The 27,076-nt window shown below is 53.6% G+C and overlaps 1 protein-coding gene across 1 annotated transcript in view; it reads right to left on the bottom strand.

Moving 5' to 3' along the window:
- Positions 1 to 10,971: 10,971 nt before the first annotated feature.
- The window catches only part of ANTXR1 (ANTXR cell adhesion molecule 1), a 64,941-nt gene continuing 48,836 nt past the window's right edge, over positions 10,972 to 27,076 (bottom strand). The window contains exons 12-13 of the mRNA XM_044417401.1: positions 17,132 to 17,227; positions 10,972 to 11,763 (exon numbers count right to left, since the gene is read on the bottom strand). Of these exons, the coding sequence (XP_044273336.1) occupies positions 11,680 to 11,763; positions 17,132 to 17,227 (180 nt within the window). The 3' untranslated portion in view covers positions 10,972 to 11,679. The remainder of the gene's footprint in view (positions 11,764 to 17,131; positions 17,228 to 27,076) is intronic.

The following is a 27,076-nucleotide window of genomic DNA, read 5'->3' as shown; positions in this document are numbered from 1 at the left end:
CATGTGGCTGGCATGGCTAAACACCGAGGTGCACGGAAGGCTGTTACCTGCCCACTGAAGTGGTACCTTTTCATCTACTTGCATTTGCCTACTTTCGAACTGCAAGGAGCTGGGACGGAGCAACGGGAACTCACCCCATTGTGCAGATTCGAACTGGCGACCTTTCGATCAGCCAGCCCAGCAGCACAGCAGGTTAAACCACTGCGCCACCTGCATCCCTATGGATGGTTTAGGACGTCCCTAAAGTCCACGGGTGTCCACAGGACACTTCCTAGCAACTGGGAATTCACAGCAGGGCTTTGCCGGAGGTTGGCTTCCATGCAATCCACCATGGCATTAATGGTAACACTCCACCAAATCCTTCTTAGTCGAGAAGGTGGTGGAACTGTGGAGTCGTGGGGCTGGAAGCACGTTCTTTCTGTGCCCTGGAAGTTAAGATTCTGGGAGCACTAAATTCTACAGCAGAGATCATATCAGATGCCACGGTTGCCTGGAGACACAGCTCACAGGCAGCTCTGGGAAAGAAGCAAGCTCTTGCTGGCCCACATCCCATCCTGGTTGCCTGGAAATGCTTAGAAATGTGCTGTTGGCTCTCAAGATTAAATTCTGGCACGGAGAGACTGGAAATACTTTTAAAGCATTGTCCCTTTCCAACAGACACCGTTCCAATAAAAAAGAATGCATACAACATATATTTTGTATTTCTGGAGCTCAGATTTTTGAAGGGGGTAAGGAAGGAGCAGGAGAGATTTTTCTGCTTTTGCTCCAAGGCGGCTTGCAAGCAAAGATGCTGCCCTGCACCCACTGTATGTCTCAGGATTATTTTGTTTGAAGGAGGGAGGGAGAAAGCAAGCCAGGCAGGTCTGACTGGCCAACCCACTGAATTCTGCCAACAACAGAAGACATTCCTTTCTCTCAACTTGTGGCATATATTCACCCAGATGGACGCGTCTCTTCAGCTGCTACCTGAATGCGTCAGAGGATGAGTCGCAAAACCAACAATTGAAGGCTGAAGAAGAACCCCACACTGCTCTATTCATTTATGCATTTATCTGTGTTTTGCTGACTTATAAAAATTCGCTGGTTGGCTGAACTTTTCTGCTGCTCAGTACCTCTGCCTAAGCCAGAAAGTGGGCTTGTGCCGTCACAGCCAGCAGAGCACCTGTTAGCAAGGGGCAGGAGGGTCGCCGGGGTGAACGACTGGCTTGGGGTGCGGTGCCAGAAGGAACGCTTCGGGTTCCTCGAACACGGCACCCGGTTTCTTGCCAATGGACTTCTGGCAAGGGACGGGTTGCACCTCATGAGGATGGGGAAAAGGTCCTTTGGAGATGCTCTAGCGAGCTTCCTCCAGAAGACTTTAAACTGAGCCCGGGGTGGGGGGGTCAGGCCCCCCAGAAACGTGTCTGCACTGGACAAGGGCTCTGGGAGCAGCGTTTTAGGGGTACTGCAGGGACTGACAGGACTCCTACAGAGAGGGGCCAGGCATCAGGGAGGATGGGAGGAAGGAGGAGGCTGGGAACTCCAAGGAAAGGAAGCGGTGGGAAGGAGTTGAAGTGCATGTACACCAATGCTAGGAGCATGGGTAACAAGCAGGAAGAGCTTGAAGCACTCCTGGGAATAGGAGGGTATGACCTGGTGGGGATCACAGACACTTGGTGGGATGAAAGGCAAGACTGGAATGTGAACATAGAGGGGTATCACCTTTTTAGAAAGGGCAGGAAGGGAAAGAGGGGTGGGGGCGTGGCTTTATATGTCAGGGAAGGGATAGGATGCAGTGAGATAGGATGCAGCACAGATGGGGATTCGGCAGAGGCAGTCTGGGTGAAACTTAGGGGTTCTGACAGGGAGAGGGACCTGACAGTGGGGGTATGTTATCGCCCTCCAGGTCAACATGAGACCCTGGATGATGTCCTGACGGGCCAGATTCTAAGGATATCTCAGGGGAGAGACACAGTAATTATGGGAGATTTCAATCTCCTGGATATTAGTCGGGAGACTCACTCGGTGGCAACAGCCAGGTCACGTCGCTTTCTAGAAGCTATAGAGGGAGGGTTTTTCACACAGAGGGTCCGAGAGGCAACGAGGGGGGGAAACATCCTTGACTTGGTCTTGACCAATAGGGAGGAGCTGATAGATGAAGTACAGATTAGGGGAGCTCTGGATGCGAGTGATCACTCCATCCTTTGCTTTGAGATCAGGGGCCTGTGGACGGGCAGCAGGTCGAGCACTAGAAGCTGGGACTTCAAGAGGGCCAACTTTGGCCAATTGAAGGCCAGACTGGGGAAGTCTCCTGGGACAGGTTACTGGAAGGCAAGCAAGTTGAGGAGGGGTGGATAGCACTCAAAAGGGAGGTTTTGGAGGCGCAAGCCTTGATGATACCTCTAGTCAGTAAGGTGGGGAGGCGGAGGAGAGCGCCGCCATGGATGTGAAAGGAGGTGGTTAGAGGGATTAGAGGAAAGAGGAACCTCCATAGGAAACGGGTACTGGGGCAAACAGACAAAAGGGTATACCGGGAGGAGGAGGCCCGTTGCAGAAGGATTCTTCGCATGGCTAGGGCTGATTACGAGCTGAGACTTGCCAAGAATATCAAGAGCAACAAAAAGGGCTTCTTTCAGCATGTAAATAGCAAGAGGAGGGGGAGACAAGTGGTGGGACCACTAAATCAGGAGGAAGGAGATCCAGTGACTGGTATGAGGGAACAGGCACAGATGCTAAATGACTATTTTGCCTCTGTGTTCTCCCCAAAGCAGGACGGGGGAGATCCGCACAGGAGATTAAATGAGGCCGGGGACTTAGGGGCACGGATTAGAGTCACCTCCCCTTGAAGTCGAGGGGCTCCTCAGGGCATTGGACATTACAAAGGCGCCAGGCCCTGACGGGTTACACCCGAGAGTACTTAGAGAGTTGGCAGGGTTTTCTCACGCCCGCCTGCCTCCATTTTTGAGGCCTCGTGGAGAACGGGTGAAGTCCCAGAGGACTGGAGGGTGGCATCAGTGGTCCCAATATTCAAAAAGGGTAGTAGAAGGGACATGGGGAATTACAGACCGATTAGCCTTACGTCCATTGTAGGAAAAACAATGGAAAGGCTCCTAATAGAGAGAGATCTAGTGATGCTAGATAGGGAAGGGAGGCTGACAGCCACACAACATGGTTTTTGCAAAAACAGGTCCTGCCAGACAAACCTTGTGGAATTCTATGACAAGGTTTCGAGATGGCTGGATGGAGGGGCTGCAGTGGATGTGGTTTACCTGGATTTCAGCAAGGCCTTTGACAAAGTGCCCCATGACATCCTGGTGGCGAAACTGACGAATTTTGGGATCACCAAAGCACTGTCTGGTGGATTAGGGCATGGTTGACTGACCGAAAGCAGAGGTAACCATTAGTGGGGAATCATCAGGATGGTGGCCAGTGACAAGCGGGGTCCCCCAGGGCTCTGTCCTGGGGCCGATCCCGTTTAATCTTTTCATTAACGACATGGAAGAAGGGGTGAACAGTCTGCTGGTCAAATTCGCAGACGACACTAAAACTGGGGCAGAGGACACAACTGAGGAGCAAGTACTCCAGATCCAAAAGGATCTGGACAGACTATGGAAGTGGGCAGGAGACAACAGGATGGCGTTCAGTGTGGATAAGTGCAAGGTCTTGCCCTTGGGGCATAGGAATGGGTGTCATAAGTACAGGTTAGGGGACAAGTAGCTGGAGAGCAGTGCTTGTGAAAGGGACCTCAGGGTGCTGGTTGACTGCAGGCTGAACATGAGCCAGCCGTGTGATGCGGTGGTCAAGAGGGCGAACGCCACCCTTGGTTGCATAGCCAGAAGTGTGGCTTCTAGATCGGGAGAGGTGTTACTACCACTCTATACGACTCTGGTGCGCCCGCAACTGGAGTATTGTGCGCAGTTTTGGGCCCCTCATTACAGGAAGGATATAGCCAGGTTGGAGTCAGTGCAGCGTAGGGCCACAAGGTTGGTGGCTGGATTGCAGGGGAAGCCGCAGGAGGCGAGCCTGAGGGAACTGGGTCTCTTCAGCCTGGAGGAGAGGAGACTCAGAGGGGATCTGATGGCGACATACAGGCATGTGAGGGGGTGTCACACGGAGGGGGGCAGAGACCTGTTCTCCCCTGCGGAGGAAGGCAGGACGCACTCCAACGGAGCACAGCTCAGGGAACCCAGGTTCCATTTGGATGCCAGGAAGCCCTTCCTGACGGTTAGGACCCCGAGGGGGTGGAATGGGCTTCCCCGGGAGGTGGGGGAGGCCCCATCGGTGAGGGTGTTCAAAGACAGGCTGGACGTCCACATGCTGGGCTTGTTGTGAGAGGAGCCGGCTGGAGCCGGGGGTCAGACTAGATGGCCCGGGAGGTCCCTTCTGACTCGCTCTGTTTCTATGTTACCTGCACCGATCTAAACCACCCACATCACTTGGCCCCACTCCGGGGATGCCTTGAAGGAGTCCGGTGGCAGCCGTTTGAAGGCGTTCTGCTCAAAGTCCTTCGGTTTCCCTTCTTCCTGCATCCAGGCAGACCAGGAATCTGGACGTAAGACGAGTCCTGCTGGATTAGGCCAAAGACCTGCTCCTGCTCCAGCCCATTGGAGGCCTCCAGGAAGTGCCCTGGCAAATGCCCTCTCCAAAGCAGCCTTTCCCAGCTGCTTGCCAAGCCTCAAGAAAGTCCTGCCGGGATGCCGGGCAGGGATGCTCCTGGTGGACCGGCCTGGCCCTGGAGTCGCCAGCTGGCAGAACGCACAGGGGAGCAGATGCTGCCTTCAAGAAAGGCATCAGGCTTCCCTCATCTTGCTCTGACCGCAAGTATCAGGATGAATAAACAAGAACGGAGCCCTCCTCCTCCTCCTCCTCCTGCTCCTCCATGAACTTGACTAACTCCTCTGCAATGCCACATCAAAGCCAGTGGCCCTCACCACAGCTTACAGTGCACATTTTTATAACCCAACCCTGACTGCATGTCCTGCACAACCAAACCCCGGATTTGTTCTGAGAGCTCCTGGGTCTTCAGGATGCTGCTTGTTTAGAGATGCTCTCCCACAAGTTCTCGGGCCTCCCAGAAGCTGTTTGGCAAACCTGCTTTAAGTCAAGCTTCTGCAAGCGAGGACATGTTAAGCATCAGGCACCCTTCTTGGCAGAGGGAGAGGAAGGGTCTGGAGAGGAGGCTGGGATGTACTCCTGCGAGCTGTCCAGGTAAGCACCAGTACTACTGTCCTGAGCTCAGGATGGATAAAGCCCAAGGCCGACAACTGGGCACAGGAGAATGACAAGAAAGGCAAACAAAAATCCTCTACTATGTTGTTGTTAGTTGCGAAGTCATGTCCGACCCATCGCGACCCCATGGACAACACTCCTCCAGGCCTTCCTCTCGTCCACCCCCCAGAGTCCACTTAAGCTCACACCCACTGCTTCAGTGACTCCATCCAGCCACCTCATCCTCTGCCGTCCCCTTCTCCTTTTGCCCTCAATTGTTCCCAGCATCGGGCTCTTCTCCAGGGAGTCCTTCCTTCTCATTCGGTGGCCAAAGTACTTGAGTTTCATCTTCAGCATCTGGCCTTCTAAAGAGCAGTCAGGGTTGATCTCCTCTAGGACTGACCGGTTTGATCGCCTTGCGGTCCAAGGGACTCGCAGGAGTCTCCTCCAGCACCACCATTCAAAGGCCTCAGTTCTTCGGCGCTCAGCCTTCCTTATGGTCCAGCTTTCACAGCCATACATTGCAACTGGGAAAAAAATAGCTTTGATTATATGTACTTTTGTTGGCAGGGTGATGTCTCTGCTTTTTAGTATGTTGTCTAGATTTGCCATAGCTTTCCTCCCCAGGAGCAAGCATCCTTTAATTTCTTGGCTGCAGTCCCCGTCTGCGGTGAACTTGGAGCCCAGGAAAATAAAATCTGTCACTACCTCCATTTCTTCTCCATCTATTTGCCAGGAAGTGAGAGGACCGGATGGCATGAGCTTAGTTTTCTTAATGTTGAGTTTCAAGCCAACTTTTGCACTCTCCTCCTTCACCCGCATCAAGAAGCTCTTTGGTTCCTTTTCACTTTCTGCCATTAGAGTGGTATCATCTGCATATCTGGGGTTGCTGATATTTCTCCTGGTAATCTGAATTCCAACTGGTGATTCATCTAGGCCCGCCTTTCTCATGATGTGCTCTGCATATAAGTTAAATAGGCAGGGCGACAGTACACGGCCTTGCCGAACTCCTTCTCAATTTTGAACCAATCAGTGGTTCTGTGTCCAGTTCTCACTGTTCCTTCTTGACCCGCATACAGGTTTCTCAGGAGACAAATAAGATGGTCTGGTGCTCCCATCTCTTTCAGGACTTGCCACAATTTGTTGTGATCCACACAATCAAAGGCTTTAGCATAGTCAATGAAGCAGAAGTAGATATTAGGGCAACCCTTAGTGGGGAATCATTGGGATGGCGGCCAGTGACGAGCGGGGTCCCCCAGGGCTCTGTCCTGGGGCTGATTCCGTTTAATCTTTTCATCAGTGCCATGGAAGAAGGGGTGAACATCTGCTGATCAATTTCACAGACGATACTAAAACCGGGGCAGTGGCCACAACTGAGGAGCAGGTACTCCAGATCCAAAAGGACCTGGACAGACTATGGAAGTGGGCAGGAGACAACAGGATGGCGTTCAGTGTGGATAAGTGCAAGGTCTTGCCCTTGGGGCATAGGAATGGGTGTCACAAGTACAGGTTAGGGGACAAGTGGCTGGAGAGCAGTGCTTGTGAAAGGGACCTCAGGGTGCTGGTTGACTGCAGGCTAAACATGAGCCAGCCGTGTGATGCGGTGGTCAAGAGGGTGAACGCCACCCTTGGTTGCATAGCCAGAAGTGTGGCTTCTAGATCGGGAGAGGTGTTACTACCACTCTGTACGACTCTGGTGCACCCGCAACTGGAGTATTGTGCTCAGTTTTGGGCCCCTTCTTACAGGAAGGATATAGCCAGGTTGGAATCAGTGCAGCATAGGGCCAAAAGGTTGGTGGCCAGTTCACAGGGGAAGTCGTATGAGGCGAGACTGAGGGAACTGGGTCTCTTCAGCCTGGAGAAGAGAAGACTCGGAGGGGATATGTTGGTGACATACAGGTATGTGAATGGGTGTCACACGGAGGTGGGTAGAGACTGTTTTCCCCTGCAGAGGAAGGCAGAACGCGTTCCAACGGAGCAAAGCTCAGGGAACCAAGGTTCAATTTGGATGCCAGGAAGCACTTCCTAACAGGACCCCGAGGGTGTGGAATGGGCTTCCCCGGGAGGTGGTTGAGGCCCCATCAGTGCGGGTGTTCAGAGATAGGCCTGACATGCACATGGTGGGCATGTCGTGAGCGGAGCCAGGGGCCCGGGAGCGATGGCCCGGGAGACCCCTTCTGACTCGCTCCGTTTCTATGTTTCTATGTTTTTCTGGAACTCCCTAGCTTTCTCCATGATCCAGCATATGTTGGCCATTTGATCTCTAGTTCCTCTGCCTCTTCAAAATCCTGCCTGTACTTTTGGTAGTTCTCGGTCCACATACTGCTGGAGCCTAGCTTGTAGCATTTTGAGTATAACTTTGCTAGTGTGTGAAATGAGTGCAATGGTGCGGTAGTTTGAACACTCTTTGGCATTGCCCTTCTTTGGGATCCGAATGTAAACTGACGTTTTCCAATCCTGTGGCCACTGCTGAGTTTTCCAAATTTGCTGGCATATTGAGTGTAGCACTTTTACTGCATCTTCTTTTAAGATGTTGAATAGCTCGGCTGGAATACTGTCGCCTCCACTAGCTTTGTTGTTGCTCAGACTTCCTAAGGCCCATTTGACTTCACATTCCAGAATGATTGGCTCGAGGTCAGTGACCACCCCATCGTGGTTATCAGGGATGTTAAGCTCTTTCTTGTATAGTTAGTCTGTGTAACCTCTTCTTAATCTCTTCTGCCTCTGTAAGGTCCCTGCCATTTTGGTCCTTTATCATGCCCATCTCTGCATGAAAGGTTCCCTTCATATCTCCAATTTTCTTGAAGAGATCTCTGGTTCTCCCTATTCTATTGTTTTCTTCTATTTCTTTGCACTGTTCATTGAAGAAGGCCTTCTTATCTCTTCCAGCTATTCTCTGGAATTCTGCATTCAATTGGGTGTATCTTTCTCTTTCTCCCTTGCCTTTCGCTTCCCTTCTTTCCTCAGCTATTTGTAAAGCTTCCTCAGACAGCCATTTCGCTTTCTTGCATTTCTTTTTCTTTGGCATGGTTTTAGTTGCTGCCTCTTGTACAATGTTGCGAACCTCCGTCCATAGTTCTTCAGGCACTCTGTCTATCAGATCTAATTCCTTAAATCTATTTGTCACCTCTACTGTATATTCATCAGGGATATGATTTAGGTCATTCCTGAGTGCCCAGTGCTTCTCCTTTCTTTCTTCAATTTAAGCCTAAATTTGGCAACAAGAAGCTTATGATCTGAGCCACAGTCAGCTCCTGGTCTAGTTTTTACTGACTGTATAGAGCTTCTCCATCTATGGCTGCAGAGCACATAATCTGATTTCTGTGTTGACCGTCTGGTGATGTCCATGTGTAGAGTCGTCTCTTGGGTTGCTGGAAAAGAGTGTTTGCTATGACCACCATATTCTCTTGACAGAATTCTACCAGCCTGTGTCCTGCTTCATTTTGTACTCCAAGGCCCAACTTGCCTGTTATTCCGGTTATCTTTCGGCTTCCTACTTCCGCATTCCAATCCCCAGGATGATAAGGACATCCCTTTTTGGTGTTAATACTAGAAGGTGTTGTAGGCCTTCACAGAACCGGTCAGCTTCAGCCTCGTCAGCACCAGTGGTTGGGGCAAAGACTTGGACTACAGTGATGTTGAATGGCTTGCCCTGGATTCGAACTGAGATCATTCTGTCATTGTGGAGACTGAATCCCAGTACTGCTTTTCCTACCCTTTTATTGACTATGAAGGCTACTCCATTTCTTCTGAGGGATTCTTGCCTGCAATAGTACACCTGATGGTCATCTGAACTAAATTCACCCATTCCTGTCCATTGTAGTTCACAGATTCCTACGATGTCGATGTTCAGGCTTGTCATCTCTTGTTTGACCACACCCAGCTTGCCGTGATTCATGGATCTTACACTCCGGGTTCCTGTGGAGTATAGATCTTCGCAGCATCGGACTCTCCTTTCACCACCAGATACATCCGCAACTGAGTGTCCCTTCGGCTTTGACCCAGTCGCTTCCTTCTTTCTGGCACTACGAGTACTAGCCCTCTGCGCGTCCCCAGTAGCACATTGGACACCTTCCGACCTGAGGGGCTCATCTTCCGGCGTCATATCTGTTTGCCTATTGGTACTGTCCTGGGAGTTTTGATGGCAAAGATACTGGAGTGGGTTGCCATTTCCTTCTCCAGGGGATCACGTTTTGTCAGAGCTCTCTGCTGTGACCGGTCCGTCTTGGGTGGCCATGCACGGCACAGCTCAGAGCTTCATAGCGCTACGCAAGCCCCTTCGCCACAACAAGGCAGTGATCCATGAAGGGGCCTTCTACTATACATCTCATTTTAAAAGCCTCTCCCAATTTTTTTTAATCCTATAGAGAGCTCAAAAAGTACTGGACTAGATCCTCTAACTCTTGCCTTTTTTAGCTTTTAAAAAAATAATTGTGGGGTATTAAAATGGTTGCTCCCACCCTGGGGCTGAAGCTAGACAAGCTTGTTAGGTCACTTTGCCATCCTGGATAAAGCTCAACACAAACCTGCCTGCTGAGCTTGAGGAAGTTGTGAAGTGGGTGCTCCTGGCTTGAGCTGGAGAGCAAGAATAACAAACAGTTCCTTTGTTTCTGTTTTTTTGAGGTTGCTTTGGGAAAGGTTAGCAGGATTACTCAGAGAGTTCTGGACAGTTTGGAATATGACTGTGGTTTGCAGACATGCGATGTCTAACGATCCTGTCGCCACCGACTAATGAACCCTCGCCATGGTTATAACCCCGTCGCTTCTCCTCAGCGGATGTTTTCTAACTCAGTGCTTTAAAGCGCCTCATCAAATCCTCCCCTTCTGGGGCAGAAGAAACGGTCTCCTCTGCTCCTGATGCCTTTGGAGCTACAGCAACCGGGACTGTTCAGCTTAGACAAAAGGCGAGGGAGGGGAGAAGGACAGAGGGGTGTAAAATCATGCACGGTGTGGGGAAAGTGGCGAGGGAGACCCTCTTCTCCCCCTCTGGGGTCATCCCGTGAAGCTGCTCGGTGGGAGGTTTAGGACAGCTCAAAGGAAGGCCTTCTTCACGCAGCGTGGAGTTGATTTGTGGAGCCGGCTGCCACAGGACGTGGGGGGGCCGCCCACCTAGACGGCTCGCGAAGGGGACTGGACTGAGGCACGGAGGGGAAGCGACTTGTGGCCGCCAGCCTTGCTGCCCTGTGCCTTCTCCTTTACCGCAGGCACAGCTCGGAGGAGCTGGCCAGGGGGTCTCGCACCCGTCCTCTGGCGGACCCTGCGGGCGGCTGGCTGGCTGCCACCCTCGATGGAGTGAGTGCCCGACGAGTCGGGCCCTTGGCCTGATCCAGCGGGGCTTTCCTCACGCTCTTACCACCCAGTCTCAGCTGCAACCAGGCTGCTAAATCCCACTGGCTTGCCGAGACTCTGCTGTGCTTTTGCCTTATTAAGTGGGCAAGGGGACCCAGGCTGCAGGCACTCTCCAGTTCCAGGGAGGCCCGTGGCTTGGCCGGAGCGTCCTGTGGGTGAAAACCTGCCAGCTCAAGGCAATAGCTGCAAACTCCCAAGTCATAAACTGGACCGTGCATTCATTTCCTCAAAGAAATGCTCCGGTTTACCCCATACTATAAGCAGGCAGCTGAGTTTCATCACTGCTGCTTTCCTTCAGCCTTGTCCCTACTGGAGTTCTCAGAGCAAGCATGCATCACGCGGCCCACAAGCAAATTTAGCAGGTTCCACGATCCAGAGCAACTTCTGAGGAATCTGAAGGAAAGGAGGTGCTTTGCAAGCAACACCCTCTGCTCTGCAAAACTAACACGTGGTGATGGAGCACTTTGACTAAACGGTCTTTGCACTGAACAGAAGCACAGAAAAATGCGTGGATGGTGAGCTGGATGATGTTCACCTTTGCATTAACATACTATAAATAAAAAGGTAGGGCCGAGGAACATTCCATTAATCACATTTTGGGAAAGCCACCCTTTCATTTGAAGAAAAAGGAGCGACACCGCCTCCACCTGGTCCTGTACTTGCAAATGGGAGGGCTGTGCTGGCGTCCTGCCCAAAACCTCCCACAGCTGCTGTTCGGAGCAAACAGGGCCAATGAGCAGCTGGGGAAATTGGGTTCAGACACCAGTGTCAGCTCCCCTCCAAAACTAGAAGATATTGCTGTTGGGGCCACTCCTTTTCACAAGCAAAGATCACTTTGGTTTCTTTTGACAGCTTACTTTTAGACAGCTGTCAAGTGAAAGCAAAATGAAAAATAAAGCTCTTTGCAGCCTCAGCAGTCGGTGGACAGCGGATGAAATCCAGGACCTTCCACAGGGAAGGCCTGCCCTTTCAGACCCACCCAAGAGCCTGCTTCAGCAAGCCCAACAAAAAAGACTAATTTCAGAATGTTAGACTGCAAAATTCCAGGCAGGGATTGACTTGCTTTTTCTGAATTGTCTTTAAGCCACTTGGCTTGAGTGTTTTTTCTGGCAGAGTAAGGATGCTTTAAAGGAGTAAAATAAATCATAAACAAACAGCAGCGATGCAAAAGCCCAAGATACTAACCTCGCTGTCTTCCGCAGGGGGTGGAGGCAGCTCCTTAATAATCTGGAAAGATAAGATGGAAGGAAAGTTGCATTCAGAACCACTCGACCAGGGCATATGTTGAGCCTGGTCTCATCCCCAGCGCTCACTTCTCATCTCCACCAAGAAGCCACCATTCCCGCTTACCCACCTGAGAAACGAACTAGGATGTGGATGCAACCCTGGTTCACACAACCTCCAGAGCTGCATCCGCATCGTTTGTTGCATGCAATCCACGCGATCCAGAGACTTTTAGTATTGGGACGGCATATACAAACTTTAAATAAAATAAAATAAAAATAAATGAATAAATCCAAACATGGCAAGGACGACTTCTGTGAAGCATCTCCCAGAACCCGAGGGCTCTTTTTGGGCCAGGATGGTTTGTGAAGCACAAGAAGCTAGGCTTGGCCATCACAAACATCCACACACCTGCCCACACAGTGTCAGTATTCACAACGGCTACCAGCACATACAGCAAGCCCCCTCGCTTTAAAGTAACCCCTGAGGGCCACAGCAATCGGCCTTTTTTTTGTAGCACACAACACGCAGCACACAAAGTATCCTGCGATAAGCCACATTCTCTTGACTGGTCTCAACACAATTAACCCAAGTTCAGGGGTTGAGTATGGCTTGTTGTCTGGTTATGAACTGTGGGTTAATAGCTCGGCTGGGTTCAGACAACGCAGTAGCCCATATTATAGAAACAACTCATGATCCAACAACACCCCGCATTCAACCCCTGCTCAGCCTCTGAGCGTGGAGTACTGGGGTATGTGAACTCAGCCATGCCTCCCTCCTTATCTCTCCGACACACCACCACATATTGGCAATGCAAGGAGAGTGGCATCCTTACAAGGATCATGGAAACAAGGGGAAGCGCTTTGCATGCTGGGACACACCAGGACAGATGCTCAGGACCAACAGGGAAGAGACGTTCTCTGCCAAAGATGGTGGTCCGGAGCACACCCACCTGAGAAACGGAAAGGCAGGTGAGAGAGAGGGCCTGCAGAGCACTGTGGTTCGAGGGTGAACTGGGACCAGGGGGATCCAAGTTCCAGGCCTGCTCAGCCACGAGGACCTTTGGCCACAGATCCATCCTCTCTCTCTCTGCACCGAACTGCAGGACCCATTGCCACATCGGGCCAATTTTCGCACAAGTTTCTGCTTTCCTCTCACCCCTTTGGTTCCACCTGCCCTGAGGAGGAATCCTGCAAGTTCGCACGTGCTTGTGGCATTTTCCTGGTCCTAATAAAAGCACGGCCCAACTGAGGTTCGTAGATTCTTTTCCTGTATGGATCGGCACAGCTAGCTTTATTTTTGTACCTCCCTCACAGGGGGGCTGCACAAGCCACTTAGGAAAGGCCACCTGGGCTCTTGCGCAGGCAGGTGGGAAATCTGTTGCATGACACCTGCAGCTCCGGAGCCCACCCTGCACCTGAGCTGCTCAGTCACGCAATCTCCAGGTGAGGCAGATGGGAAATGCAGGTGCTCTTCCCAACTGGCTCCCTCGTTTTAGGCGGAATGGGTGCATCTTTCCATGTGCGCTTGTGAACATTAAAACAAAAAAAGCAATGCATTTGGGAGGTCCCTTCTTTGGCATTCCTGAAAACGAACAGGAATTTGAATGAGGCTCCTCTGGAAAGGGGCCGGTGTCTTCACCACGGAGACCATCTCTGAGTCAATGCGGAGGTGTGGCTATTTCTCACAAAAATGTGCACCTAAAACCGAGCAAGCGGCTGGCAAGCCCTGCAGCCGCGCTCTCCAAGAGCAGCAAAGAGACGTCCAGCAGGAAAGCTAAAGACAGGCAGGACAGCTCTCCCACCTGCAGGCCCCGCAGCCCTCCTTCCTGGACGAATAACTGAGCCAGGTGAGTGGAAATACGAGGCTGGATTCTCACATCGTTGCACCTTTCAGTCCCACCTCTGTGCCTACGCACCCACGCGGGCGAGCGCTGGCTTGTCTGCCCAGGCCCGGGGCAAGCCCGCTCCTCAGCATTGCCAGGCAGGGCTCCAGTGGACAGAATGGGCCAGAACGGACAGGTGCCCCTTTCCTTTCAAGAGGCCTCGCACGTTGCATTCCGAAATAGCAGAGCGGCCTGTGCAAAGAGCCCTGCGCAGACCAGTCCGACGTTCCTGGACACGCCGTGGCTTCTTCCCTCGCAGGCACCACCGCTGCGAGCCTGAGAGTGCGAGGGGCGTAGGGAAGGCTCTCCTCTTCACTTCCACCGTCGCATTCATGCGTGGGCAGAACAGGCAACGCGCAAGAGCGGCGAGGGGAAGAGGCGGAAGAGCACAGACTCAAAGAATCACGGAACAGAAGAACTGGAAGGGGCCATGAAGGCCAGCGAGTCCAAGCCCCTGCTGTTGCAGGACACCAAGTCACACCACCCCACAGGGCCAAGGAGCTCCTGAGAGCGATCATGCCCCATTCAGACCAACAATTCCATCCTTTTTTTCTCAACTTGCAAGTTACAGATGAAGCATGTGATTTTTCCTCAAGGCTGCCTGTGCTTTTCAAAAAATGTGTCCCAGAATTTAACCCTGAAGCTTGCATGGCTTCATGTACTTTGCCAGTGTGAGCAATTCCATGTGCATTGCTTATTTTGCTGTTTCAGCACCGAAATCTAGCAAGGGCCAGCCAGATGACTCTGTTACCTTGGAAGTAAATCTTACTCTGGGGTAAACATGCTGCCTCTTTGGCTCCTGATGGATCCCGCCCCCCGCCGGAAACCTGATGTGACCCCACCCTGGAGGCTTCTCCAAGGAAGGCAGGTGGAGGTTTTATGCTTTCAGGCCTGACTTCTGGCCAGCAGCTTCTCGGGGAACAGAATCTTATTCCCAAACCCGCACCCTTTTGCACCTCTTCTCCGCCCTCGGTACAAACGTCTTAGGTGGCGTCAGCATGGCTGCTGCCACCGCACCTGCGAGAGGGCTGCTGTAAGAATGAGGGCCTTGCCGCCAGCCCCCTCCGGAAACAAAGGGCAACAGCAGCAGCAGCAGCAGCAGCAGCAGCAGCTACGGTTCTGCTCTGGACGCTTGTGTTCTACTGAATTAACACTATCTGGAAGATACAGGTCAGGAATCATTCCTGGAAGCTGGTGACAGAGGAAGTGCTGTCCTTTTCTGCTCGTCTGAAGAAGTCTCTGTAAGAAGAGGATGGGCCGTACCACCAGTGCAGGCCATTCAACATTCATTTATGGCGTTCCTGCCACGAGCTGAGATGGCTACAGAAGTGAGGAGCAAAGCGTTTCATCGGATTTTGGAGAACTTCAAGGCTCAGAGGTGGTTACCTCTCGACATTCACCCCCAGGTTCCGGCCTTCCTGGAGGCACCTCGGCTAAGGAGAAGGATGTTGAACTGGGTGATAGTTGGTCTAATCCAGCAAGTTCAGAAAGAGGTCTCGCCAACTTCTCACATGCTTCTTGGGGATTCCTCTTCTGATGAACAAGTCCATGTTCTGGACCACGATGGTTACACTCTTAATGTTCAGGCGACACGCCAGCTTTGCTTACTAACATGGGCTACCTCATGCTCATCCTTTCTCTGAAGGGAATGGAGAATAAAGCCAGGCATTTTCTTCTCCTCTTTGTTTCTTCGTTTCCAGTGCTCAATAACAGGAGCGACAACTATAGCTCTGTGATGTATGTGAGAAGAAGCCCAGCCTCTGACGAGATGTCAAGAGGGTCAGATCCGGCAGGCGCTGCCCCACGCTCACTGTCTCACCCGTTCAGCTTCAGTGCAGAGAGGTGAAGACCATTTTCAGAAACAAAAACATACTGAAAACAAAACACGGCTAAAGATCCAAGGAACGCGGTGCTCGTCTAGGATGCAGCGGGGCCATAATCCAGGAATGCTCTCATGTTGCATTTCGGTGAGATTCGTTTTTAAGGCAGTTTGCACAGGAAAAACCTCTGAATCTGAAGTTCTAATTCCACGGGGAACATTTTGCGCAGATTATTTCTTGCTGCTTCCATCCTTTTTTACTTCATTTATTTATTTGGACGCTCCTTGGTTTGTTTTACTTCTGGCAGCGGGCCACAGAATGAGGCTGCTCTCGGCCTCCCCCGTTCGCGTGGACGGCTGCTGCTTGGGCGAGTGGAGTCAGGGGCGAGCAAGCCATGGCCCTACCGCGCCCGCCGCTTGGCTGCCTGGGCAGAGCGGCAGCAGCACCAGCCGGCCCGAGGGCCTCTTTCCGCAGCGTGGGGCCTCGGCAGGAGTCCCCCCTTCCCCAGGCTTGTGTATGCACTTGGAGCCTGACTCCAGGCAGCAGGGGAACACCCGGGCTTACTGGGGGCCATGCAGGGGCGGCCTGGATCAGGGCCCCGGGGAGGGAGCGTTAACCCTTTGCTCCCATGCCGCTCTCTTGCCACAGACACCCCACGCATGGCAATTAACTGAGCAAACAGCCCCCACGGGCACAGCTAAACTCGGGGGATTTCCTGGTCCCACCTAAGGGGGCGCTGCCGTCCTGGCTGTGCCACCTCCGATGGCCTGGCCCCGGCTCACACACCCCGGCTGGCTCTCCCCACGGCATCGCCTCGCCAGCAGCAGTGGGGAGCGTGTGGCTGCCTCAGCGATTCGCCAGCTTGTCTATTTAGTGCTTTTGTGTGCCGTCTCTCTAGACGGTGTACAGAATGAACACAGTGATGCCACACTGCAATTCCCATCCACCCTACCCAGCACAGCTAAGGGTGCGGGAAGATGTGAGCTGGAGCCCAGTAGCTTCTAGGGGACCAGGCACTCCCCACCGCTGCACGGCAGGCATGTGTGAAGAAGATGGTCGGCAGTTTGGCAGGAAGCTGGAAGTAACTGGAGGCGGCCTCACTTTTGCCTGGAGTCTTGCTCCACTCTTGCTCCTGGTCCAACAGATGTTACAGGTTTTAGGAGCGATGCAAACGTGTGCCAGATTTGTTTTCCCACCGTGAATGGCCAACACCCTTTCAAACGACCTCCAAGTCTCTGGGAAAATAATCATCTCTCTCCAGCCAAAAGTTACAACCCCCAAATGCAGCAGATGATTGCTCGGGGCTTGGAGGAGGAGGGGCAAGAGGGCTCGCCTCCCGGCCAACATGTTAGCCGTCTATGTTCAGGGAAACGTATTTGTATGCGTCCACAGAAGAAACGCTCTGCTGTGCACCTGGAGGTGGCTGCGGGACGGGCTGATCATCTCACCTGAAAGAACCGGCCGAAGCGTGTGCCCCAGGCAGCCATTGTGCTGGAGGCAGTTTCTGGGACTCTCCGAGCCGCAGCCGTAGGGAACGGGAGAGCTTCGACGGGGCTTGCTGGACCACGCGGCTTCCTGGCTGCTTGAGGGAAGCGCCTTGGGCAGAGAAGGGGTGGCAAAAGAGCTGTCGACATGGGGATGCGTGCGGGGGGCGGGGGAGACTTACCACGGTACAGCAGAGCGGCCAGAACCACCACAAGAGCGCCAACGCCAGCAGGAGGAAGAGGATCAGCAGGGCGATGGCCAGAATGGTCCCATCAGACTGGAAAGGGAAGGCACAAGAGAATCGGGTCATGCGGTACCACGGGAGTTCTGGGCGAGGCCTGAGGATGTCCGGGCCGAGACCCCTGCTGCACATGGCGCCGACTAAGGCCAGGCTCACTCTCTCCCTTAGCCTAACCTGCTCACTGAAAGAGCCAAGATGGAGGTGAAACCATGGACTCCAGCATGGCTTATCTGAAAAGCACTACTAAAGCTACCACATGTTCCGTCCCCATGGAAGCACCTGCTTGGGCAGCCCAGAAGGCGAATCTGCAGAGCCCATGGGATGTCACAGTGCGGGTACAGAACCAGAATCACGAGCTGGGGAAGGTCCCTTTGACCCGTCCTTCATCAAACATTGGCTTCCTTCAGACTGTGCTGCCTTTTTGGGAAAAACCCCCAGTGGGTACCCTCCTTGGCCAGTTGGCCCTCCTGGCCCGGCAAATTGCATTCTGGTTCCATCAACCCGAAAACCAACGTTGGGTCAAGCAAGGACTGCAAGCCAGGACGAAAGCCTGGTTTGAAATCCTGGCCCTCGAGGGCGAACAAACCTTCGATCCAACAGGGATGTTCGTCAATAAGCCACCCCCTCACAGAGAAGCACCCCGGCCGACTCCCGAGCCTGTCACTCACGGCTGGGAAGCTCACCCGAATGGCAGCCCCTGGCTCTCCCTAGCAACCCATCCCTAACCATTCTCCATAAAATCCATAAAATGACCTGAAAATGAATTAGCTCGTATTGCTTCCCAATTTAATCTCAAGTATAGACTATTTGCTTCCAGAAACCAGCTAATATTTCGGAGCCATTCCACACTGGTGTCATCAGGCACTTGGGATCCGCTTGCAGGCAAAATTAGGTTTGGCTTGCGTTCAACTAGGCGGCTTTGGTTTTACAGAGCCAGACAGTTAAAAAAACAAAACAAGGGGAGAGGGCCTCAGATGGCCGCGTTCGTAAACTCCTTCTGGCGTAAGGTAGCGCTCGGGAGCTTTGCCGATCCACAGCTGGGACGGGGCGGGGGGCACCGTTCAGGTTCACCCATGCACTCAAGCCGACTCCTCCACACCTGCAAGCCGGAAGGCCTGCTCTGCACGTCACATTACGCCAGGCGCCGCAACGAACTGGGGCGGCTTGTGCGCCCCGTCAGCCCCTCCCTGTCCATCAGAGCGGTCTCCATCGCCTCCGGCTCCACGGCTCCACGCTGCGATTAGCGGGGGGCACCGCTGGCCAGTCCACCTCGGCCCAGGAGCTAGTGCAAAAGCGGGGCTCCCCACCGGGACACACAAGCGACGGCTGGCTGCAAAGGGGAGACCGAGGCAGCACCCCCTTCCTCAAGCTAGGCCACTTGCACCGGGGTTACAGCCGACTGCTCGCTCTTTGAGAGTGCGAACCAAAGTGGGGAGTGAACGGACCACAGCTTCTGTGGGGCGATGCCCGCAGGGTACCTGACGCTGGAGGTGAAGACAGGGACTTCCGCATGCAAAGCAGCGGGCTCGTCCACCGAGAACGCGCCAGCACATTGCACTGGAAATAGCGGCGGAAACCGCGGGCTGAAATCCGTCTCTGCAGCGCTCAGAGCAATAGCTACGCCGTGGCTGAGTGGCAGGGCTGCCGTTCTGCGAGCAGAAGGGCTGGGCCAGCCCCGGCATCTCCAGCCCGGGCTGCCAAAACCCAGTGCCCGGGTCCCTGGGTGGAGGCTTCTGGGCAGCATAAACAAACTCCACTGCATTGAGACAAGATGGGGAGCACATGGCCCACCGGAACTGAAGAAGAAAAGATCTCAGCGTAACTGCGGACAAGAGGCTGAACATGAGCCAACAATGCGATGCAGCCGCCAGAAGGGCAAATGCCCTTTTGGGATGCATTAACAGAAGTATCACTTCCAAATCGCGAGAAGTAGTAGTTCCTCTATACTCCTCACTAGTCAGACCTCACCTGGAATCCTGTGTCCAGTTCTGGGCACCAAGATTCAAGAAAGATGCAGAAAGATTAGAAAGGCTCCAGAGGAGGGCAACAAAAATGATCCGGGGTTTGAAAACACTGTCCTGTGAGGAGAGACTGGGGGAACTGGGCAGGTTTAGCCTTGGGAGGAGCAGACTGAGGGGGGATGTGGTATTCCTCTAGAAGTAGCTCAAAGGGTGACACAAAGAGGGAGGTCAAGGTCTCTTCCTGGTGATGCCCGAGTGCAGGACACGGAAGCACCAGTTCAAGCTGCGACAGCCCAGATTCAGGCCGGGCATCAGGAAAAGCTTCCTCGCTGTCAGAGCACCACGGCAGTGGGACCGGCTGCCCGGAGAGGTGGGGGCTCCCCCACACTGGGGACATTCAAGGGGAAACTGGGCAGCCCTCTGGGTGGGGTGGGGTGACTGGGTGCCCTGCAGCAGCAGGGGGTGGACCGGATGGCCTTCCTGACCCCTTCCAACTCTGCTCTTCTGTGATTCTAAGAGTGAATGCAGGCTTGAGTGGGCCGCTCTCAACTCCCCCAGGAAAGGTGGCGCCCAGGCAGCTTTCCAGATCAGTCCCTTCAGAATAATTAGACGAAAACCCTCTGTGCCTGTGACTGATGGCATCCTCTGATGCGCACCTTCTGAGGAGTAACCCTGCGTGAATGCAGCAACTCGCTCCAGGTGAGGACTCGCAGGATTGCAGCGTGAAACACAGCACAGCGCCGGGGTGGCGTAGTGGTTAGAGCGTGGGACTGGGACTCAGGCGACCTGGGTTCAAGTCCCCGCTCGGCCATGGGGCCCACTGGGTGGCTCTGAGCCAGGCACAGACGCTCAGCCCAGCCTGCCTCACAGGGTTGTTGTTGTGGGGACAAGATGGAGGAAGAGAATGAGGTAAGCTGCCTTGAGCCCTTGGTAGGAAAAAGGCAGGGTATAAATCGGAAAATAAAAAATAAAGCAAAATAACTTCCTGTGGCCTTCCCTCAACGTATCTGGAAAACAAATGCTTTACAGCTGCCAAGAGCTCCCCCCTCCTTGCTTAATCTTCTTTTCTCTAGGCTAAACATGTGCAGTTCCTTACGCCTGTTCTTCTAGACTATTTATCATCCCTGTAGGTCTCCTCTGAATACTTTCCAACTTATCAACATTCTCCTAGAACCATTGTGTTCAGAGGAGAAACTCCAGATGAGGAAAGCACATCTGTCCCCTTCTTTGCGAGCACTTCTGTGACCAGAATCTGAACAGGCGAACAGCCTGCGTAAGCGCTGGAGTCGCGAAGGCAGGATGCAGCCGAGGACGGGAAAGCCCAGCGCTGCGCTCCTTACTCTGCTTGCCAGATTGGGCTCGCATGCAGTAAATGGCAGGCTGCACGGATCTTGGCTCCAGCGTCGAAAGGTTTTGCTCATTGACGAGTGCCAAGTCCCTGCCATTATGAAAAAGAGGCTTTTCTAACATTTTGAAAAATAACTCTTACCTTTAGACAAACTTTGGGAATTTTCAGAAAGAACCCTGCTTGATACCGTGTGCCACACTGGCTTGCACCCCAGGTGGCCAGATGCTTGTAAGCAACTCTGTGGCACTCATTCAAGCTAAAGATCTTAGGTTACTGCAAACCTTGAAGTCCCTTACCTGAACACAGGTCAAGAGGGCTAGACTCATGAAGATTCGTAACTTTCTGAAATATGACTCGCAAGAAGATGACTGATCCTCCATTGCGACCATTCGCTTCCCCTTTGAAAGAATGAGTGATGGCACTACGGTAACGCTGCATGAGGAATCCCATTGACCTAAGGGCCAGGAAGGTGTAATGAAACAAAGAAACATAGGCCCAGAGCGAGGCAGAAGGGGCCTCCCGGGCCATCTAGTCTGACCCCCGGCTCCAGTCGACTCCGCTCACGACATGCCCACCATGTGCACGTCCAGCCTGTCCTTGAGCACCCTCTCCGATGGGGCCGGAGCCGCCTCCCGTGGAGGCCCATTCCACATCCTCGGGGTCCCAACTGTCAGGAAGGGCTTCCTGGCATCCAAATGGAGCCTGGGTTCCCTGAGCTTGGTCCCGAATGGCTGGCATCGGACTGGGGAGATCTAAGCCATGCCAAGCTGGTTGGCTGACTCGCGGCCTTCCAGCCTGCCCTACCTGGCATGAGAGGATGGCGTCCTGGGCCAGCACCAACCATGGCTGGAGGCAACGGGTGGATTCATTCTCCCTCCTGAGGCCTCCTGCCCCACGGGGAAGCTTGTGCTGTGTGTTGGGCTCGCGGGACAGACGAGGGATCCCGCTGGTATACCACCCATGCTGCCGCTAACCAGCAGTCTCCCCGCCTGAGCTGACGGAGACCAAGAAATCTGAGCAAGAATGAGGTTCAGAAGAGCAGCAACGAGGGAACTAGAAAAGGTCTGCAAGCGGAAGATGCTCCGCCAGACATCAAGGCCAAGATCATCTGAATGACTGTACGATCAATCACAGTCAATGGGTGTGAAATCTGGAAGGAAGAAAATCAATGTGCTTCAAACATGGAGCTAGAGGAGAGCCTTGTGAATACCTGCGCCGGTCGAAGGAGGGACAAAGGGGTCCCAGATCCAGTCAAGCAGAGCTTCTCCTGGAAGCAAAACCGAGGCTGTGGTACTTTGGGCACATCATAAGGTGGCAAGACTCCCTGGAGAAGAGCACCACGCCAGGGAAGGTCCCCCTTTCACGCCTCCCGAGGCGGCACTGCAAGAGCATCAGGGAAGCAGGACATGGCCAGCTGCTTCTGGGACATTCCTGGTAGGAGGAGGCCCCCAAGTGATTGTGAGCAGAATTTCTGCTTGAGGGCCCCTGCAGAGACCAAGGCGGCTGTGAAGTCCACACAGCGGGAGTCTGGGGCTTCACGCCGCCCACAGGCCACAGGCCGTGCGCCCCTGCTGGGAAAAGACAGGGCAGCCCAGAGTCTCATGGCTGCAAAAGCTGCCCTAAGGGGTATCAGTGCAGGAGGCCAGGACTTGGCCCAAAGCCACCCAAATGGTTCCTCACACCATCCGTGGTCCACCAGCCTGGCACTGCAGCCAGGCCGGAAGTTATTCCTCAAGTGCCGAACCGGTGCAATCAGCAGTCTAGACTTAAGCACATTTCGAATTTGCTGTTCAATGCCCAACCCCCTCTAGAAGCTTTTGGTCTTCCTCCGGAACTTTCTCAAAGACCATTTTTCCCTTTACAGATAATTTTAACCTGCTGCATGTTTCGTATGAAAAGAACTGGTGTCCAGGCTCAAAAATAAATATAAAAAAGGATAATTTGTAGACTCCGCAAATCAAGCATGTCCTGAAACCTGCTTCTCTTTGCCAGAGGATTGAAAAAGGCCAGAAGTTTTGCTTACAGCATCCCTGCCAGCTGGAAAAAGAGTGACAACAACTGGCTGAAAGCAGGGAACATAAATTTGCTTTCTTAATGGGAAATCTTATAGGATACACATTGGGGGCAGTTTCTCGCAGCTTCCTCCATGCCTACAAAAACAGCCCAAAATCCAAGAACCAATGCCTTCATATTGTTCTTCAAAAGAATGCAGTTTACAGTAAAATACACACACTAAAAATGTTCTGCAGAAACTTACGTGCAGCTAGAGGCTTGGCGGGGTGGCGGGTGGGGATTTTGCCCTAGCTGGAACCTGGAAGGAACCAGGAAGTCAACTGGGCGAAAGTGTTTCTGCAGGAACCCACGGGCCACGAATCCAGCAGCACTGCACAGACAAAAGCAGACACAGGTACCAAGGGCACCTGCCCTAGCCATCTGCCATGGAGGGGCATTTGGCTCTGCAAGTTAATTTAAAACTTAAAGCTCAGCTGAGTGTTTATTCTGTTAAAGCCACCTTAGGAATCGGCTGGATTTTCCAGTTTCCACCAGGTAGGGTCAGCACGTGATTACCTCTTCATCCTGAACAGGTGAGGGCCAACCTAAAAGCATCCACGAAACACCTCATCCCATGGTCCTCCCGGCAGGGGGTCACCAAAGACAGCCCCCCCACCCCCGGACTCAGGGCCAGCCACTCCGCCCCCTTGCTTTGCTAACTGCTGAGCGTGAGAAAGAGCACTCGAGAAGGCAAAAGTCTGCATGCAATTTGGTGTTAATTGGTTGGCATTGTCCTAATACGACCTCAGCAGCCAGAAAATGGAACTGACGTGTAATGACCACCAGTTTGAAATAGGACCCACAAGGTAATCCATAAGTGTCTCCAAACGATGCTCTGCAGACAACGCCCATCACTTCCGGGGGCGGCAGCAGCGGCATTGGCCATGCCGGCTGTGCATCATGGGAGATATAGTCCTACAATTTGGAGGGTACTAGGTTGGCTAGTACTATTTTAAAGAGACAGGGCTGGCTGTAAAGCGTGCATCTGTTAGGACTGTCTGAAAATTCTTTGCAGGACAGAACGCAGAGCAAGATTTATGGGCATGAAAGAAGATGGGAAAGGAGTCTCAATAAATGCATTTTAATTGTGTGCATGTGGGTGGGGGGGGGAGTCGTCTCTTATTTTGAAGCCTGCAGAAAAGCCCTTCTGCATGGCTTCCCCAGGGCGCATTTTTCTGAGCCATGGAAGCTGCTGTCTATCATTTTTATCATATATGTACAGGGTTTTAAAAATAATAAATGTAACTGAAACAATCTGGTCTAATAAAAAGGAAATTAAAACTCGCAGGCTCCCTGCTGGTTTTAGACTCCAGCCTGCTTTGATCATTCCTGTTTTTTGGATTCTGGCAAGGCAGCCAAACTTGGTAGGGGGAATCTCACCAAATACCTGCCATGCCTGAGTGGGGAACATTTGTGCACTGGCATCTCTACCTGCTCCGTGCGCTGTGTCAGCAGCCGCCGTTGGGCGAGGAGATGCTGAGTCCTCTGGGCCAAAGGGAAATCTAGCTGGGCACTGCAGTTTGCTATGCCCGTGAGTCATGGCGGAAGCCCTACTCCTCGGTTCTCCTCTCACCAGGTGGAGGGCTCCGGGTGCAGGGAAAGCTGAAGCGGGCGGGGGGGGGGGCGACAAGAATGCCACGAAACTTCACATGGGCCGCCTGTGCCTCCGAGTCGCCAGGAGAGGCTCAGCCTGCTGCCTACAGGAAAAGGAGCCAAGAAGCAAAGGGAGACTCAGCCCTTCCGGTGGCCTGCCGCCGCCCGGCCTTTCGTGCCCGCCACGCCTTCCCCTGCCCAGCCCGCAGCCCACCCACGCAAGAGGCTTCAACCGACTGCGTGCAGAGGGCCGCTGAGACTGGGCCGAGGGCTGCGTGGACTTCGACGGAGGGCGCAGCCACGCCGGGAGAGAAGCCTGGGCTCCGCGATGCCGGCCGGCTCTGCTGCATTTCGGCATCTGGCACGTGCCGGGGTTGCCCCCCCCCCCCCCGTCACCTGCGCAGTGCGCACCCCCAGGCAGCCTTTTAAAGAGAGGCCGGGACCGCGCCTTTTCTGAAGTCAGTGGAGCCTCCAGATGCGCCCGGTGGGAGGTACCGAGGAAGGCGGACACAGCGGTACGGCACACCCAGCTCACACTCAGGACACACGCACAGGGCACACGCACAGGGTAAATTAAAGAGGAGGTGCTCACGGGGTGCGATTTTGTGGGTTTTGGCTCCAGGCGTCGCCAAAACAGGGATAAACACAGCTGCCTGCCCTCCCTCTTTCCTGCAAAGCAGGCCGCTACCTCCCTCTCGTGCCGGACTCAGAATTTCCAGCAGCCGCCCCGTTCGGCCGGCCACCGCCATCCCAGCTTGGTGCCTCCAGCAAGGGGGCCGGGCGAAGCGGTGGGCCCCTCTTCTCATGGGGGGGCAGAGGAGGTGCACAAGCGGGCGGCAGGCCAACTAAACACAGATGGAGCGGCTACAGTGTGAGGATGGGGGATGGCGGGCCAGGGCCAGGGCCCAGAGGCCACTGAAGGGCCTTTCCGTCACCAAAAGGCGGGGAGGCGAGGAGAGCGCTGCCACGGACGCGAGAGGAGCTGGTCGGAGGGGTCAGGCACCAGAGGAGCCTCCGCAGGAAACAGGCACTGGGCCAAATAGACAGAGTGGTCTACCGGGAGGAGGAGGCCCGTTGCCGAAGGATTCTTCGCAAGGCTAAGGCTGATTACGAGCTGAGACTTGCCAAGAATATCAAGAGCAATAAAAAGGGCTTCTTTCAGCATGTAAATAGGAAGAGGAAGGGGAGACAAGTGGTGGGACCACTAAATAAGCAGGAAGGAGATCCAGTGACTGATACGACGGAACAGGCACAGAGGCTAAATGCCTATTTGGCCTCTGTGTTCTCCCCAAAGCAGGACGGGGGAGATCCGCACAGGAGATTAGATGAGGCCGGGGACTTAGGGGCACAGATTAGAGTCACCCCCCTTGAAGTCGAGCGGCTCCTCAGGGCACTGGACATTACAAAGGCACCAGGCCCTGACGGGTTACACCCGAGAGTACTTACAGAGTTGGCAGGGTTCTCCCACGCCCACCTGCCTCCATTTTTGAGGCCTCGTGGAGAACGGGTGACGTTCCAGAGGACTGGAGGGTGGCGCCAGTGGTCCCAATATTCAAAAAGGGTAGTAGAAGGGACATGGGGAATTACAGACCGGTTAGCCTTACGTCCATTGTAGGAAAAACAATGGAAAGGCTCCTAATAGAGAGAGATCTAGTGATGCTAGATAGGGAAGGGAGGCCGGCGGCCACACAACACGGCTTCCATAAAAACAGGTCCTGCCAGACAAACCTTGTGGAATTCTATGACAAGGTTTTGCGATGGCTAGATGGAGCGGATGCGGTAGATGTGGTATACCTGGATTTCAGCAAGGCCTTTGACAAAGTGCCCCATGATATCCTGGTGGAGAAACTGAGGAGTTTTGGGATACACCAAAGCACTGTCCAGTGGATTAGGGCATGGTTGACTGACCGAAAGCAGAGGGCAAGCATTAGTGGGAAATCATCGGGATGGTGGCCAGTGACAAGCGGGGTCCCCCAGGGCTCTGTCCTGGGGCCGATCCCATTTAATCTTTTCATCAGTGACATGGAAGAAGGGGTGAACAGTCTGCTGATCAAATTTGCAGACGACACTAAAACTGGGGCAGTGGCCACAACTGAGGAGCAGGTACTGCAGATCCAAAAGGATCTGGACAGACTATGGAAGTGGGCAGGAGACAACAGGATGGCATTCAGTGTGGATAAGTGCAAGGTCTTGCACTTGGGGCATAGGAATAGGTGTCACAAGTACAGGTTAGGGGACAAGTGGCTGGAGAGCAACACTTGTGAAAGGGACCTCAGGGTGCTGGTTGACTGCAGGCTGAACATGAGCCAGCCGTGTGATGCGGTGGTCAAGAGGGCGAACGGCACCCTTGGTTGCATAGCCAGAAGTGTGGCTTCTAGATCGAGAGGGGCATTACTACCACTCTACACGACTCTAGTGCGCCCGCAACTGAAGTATCGTGCGCAGCTTAGGGCCGCTCGTTACAGGAAGGATAAAGCCAGGTTGGAGTCAGTGCAGCGTAGGGCCACAAGGTTGGTGGCCGGTTCGCAGGGGAAGCCGCAGGAGGCGAGCCTGAGGGAACTGGGTCTCTTCAGCCTGGAGGAGAGGAGACTCAGAGGGGATCTGTTGGCGACATGCAGGGATGTGAGGGGGTGTCACACGGAGGGGGGCAGAGACCTGTTCTCCCCTGCGGAGGAAGGCAGGACGCGCTCCAACGGAGCACAGCTCAGGGAACCCAGGTTCCATTTGGATGCCAGGAAGCCCTTCCTGACGGTTAGGACCCTGAGGGAGTGGAATGGGCTTCCACGGGAGGTCGTTGGGGCCCCATTGGTGAGGGCGTTTAAGTACAGGCTGGACATGCAGATGGAGGGCATCTTTTGGACTACAGTTCTTATCAACCCTGGCCAGCACAGCCAATGGCCAAGGATTATGGGAACTGCAGTCCAACACACA

Source organism: Varanus komodoensis, unplaced genomic scaffold (assembly GCF_004798865.1).
Source record: "Varanus komodoensis strain SLA01 unplaced genomic scaffold, ASM479886v1 scaffold88, whole genome shotgun sequence".
NCBI lineage: Eukaryota > Metazoa > Chordata > Lepidosauria > Squamata > Varanidae > Varanus > Varanus komodoensis.
The sequence above is the reverse complement of the archived record's forward strand: the minus strand, read 5'-3'. Positions and strand labels throughout refer to the sequence as shown.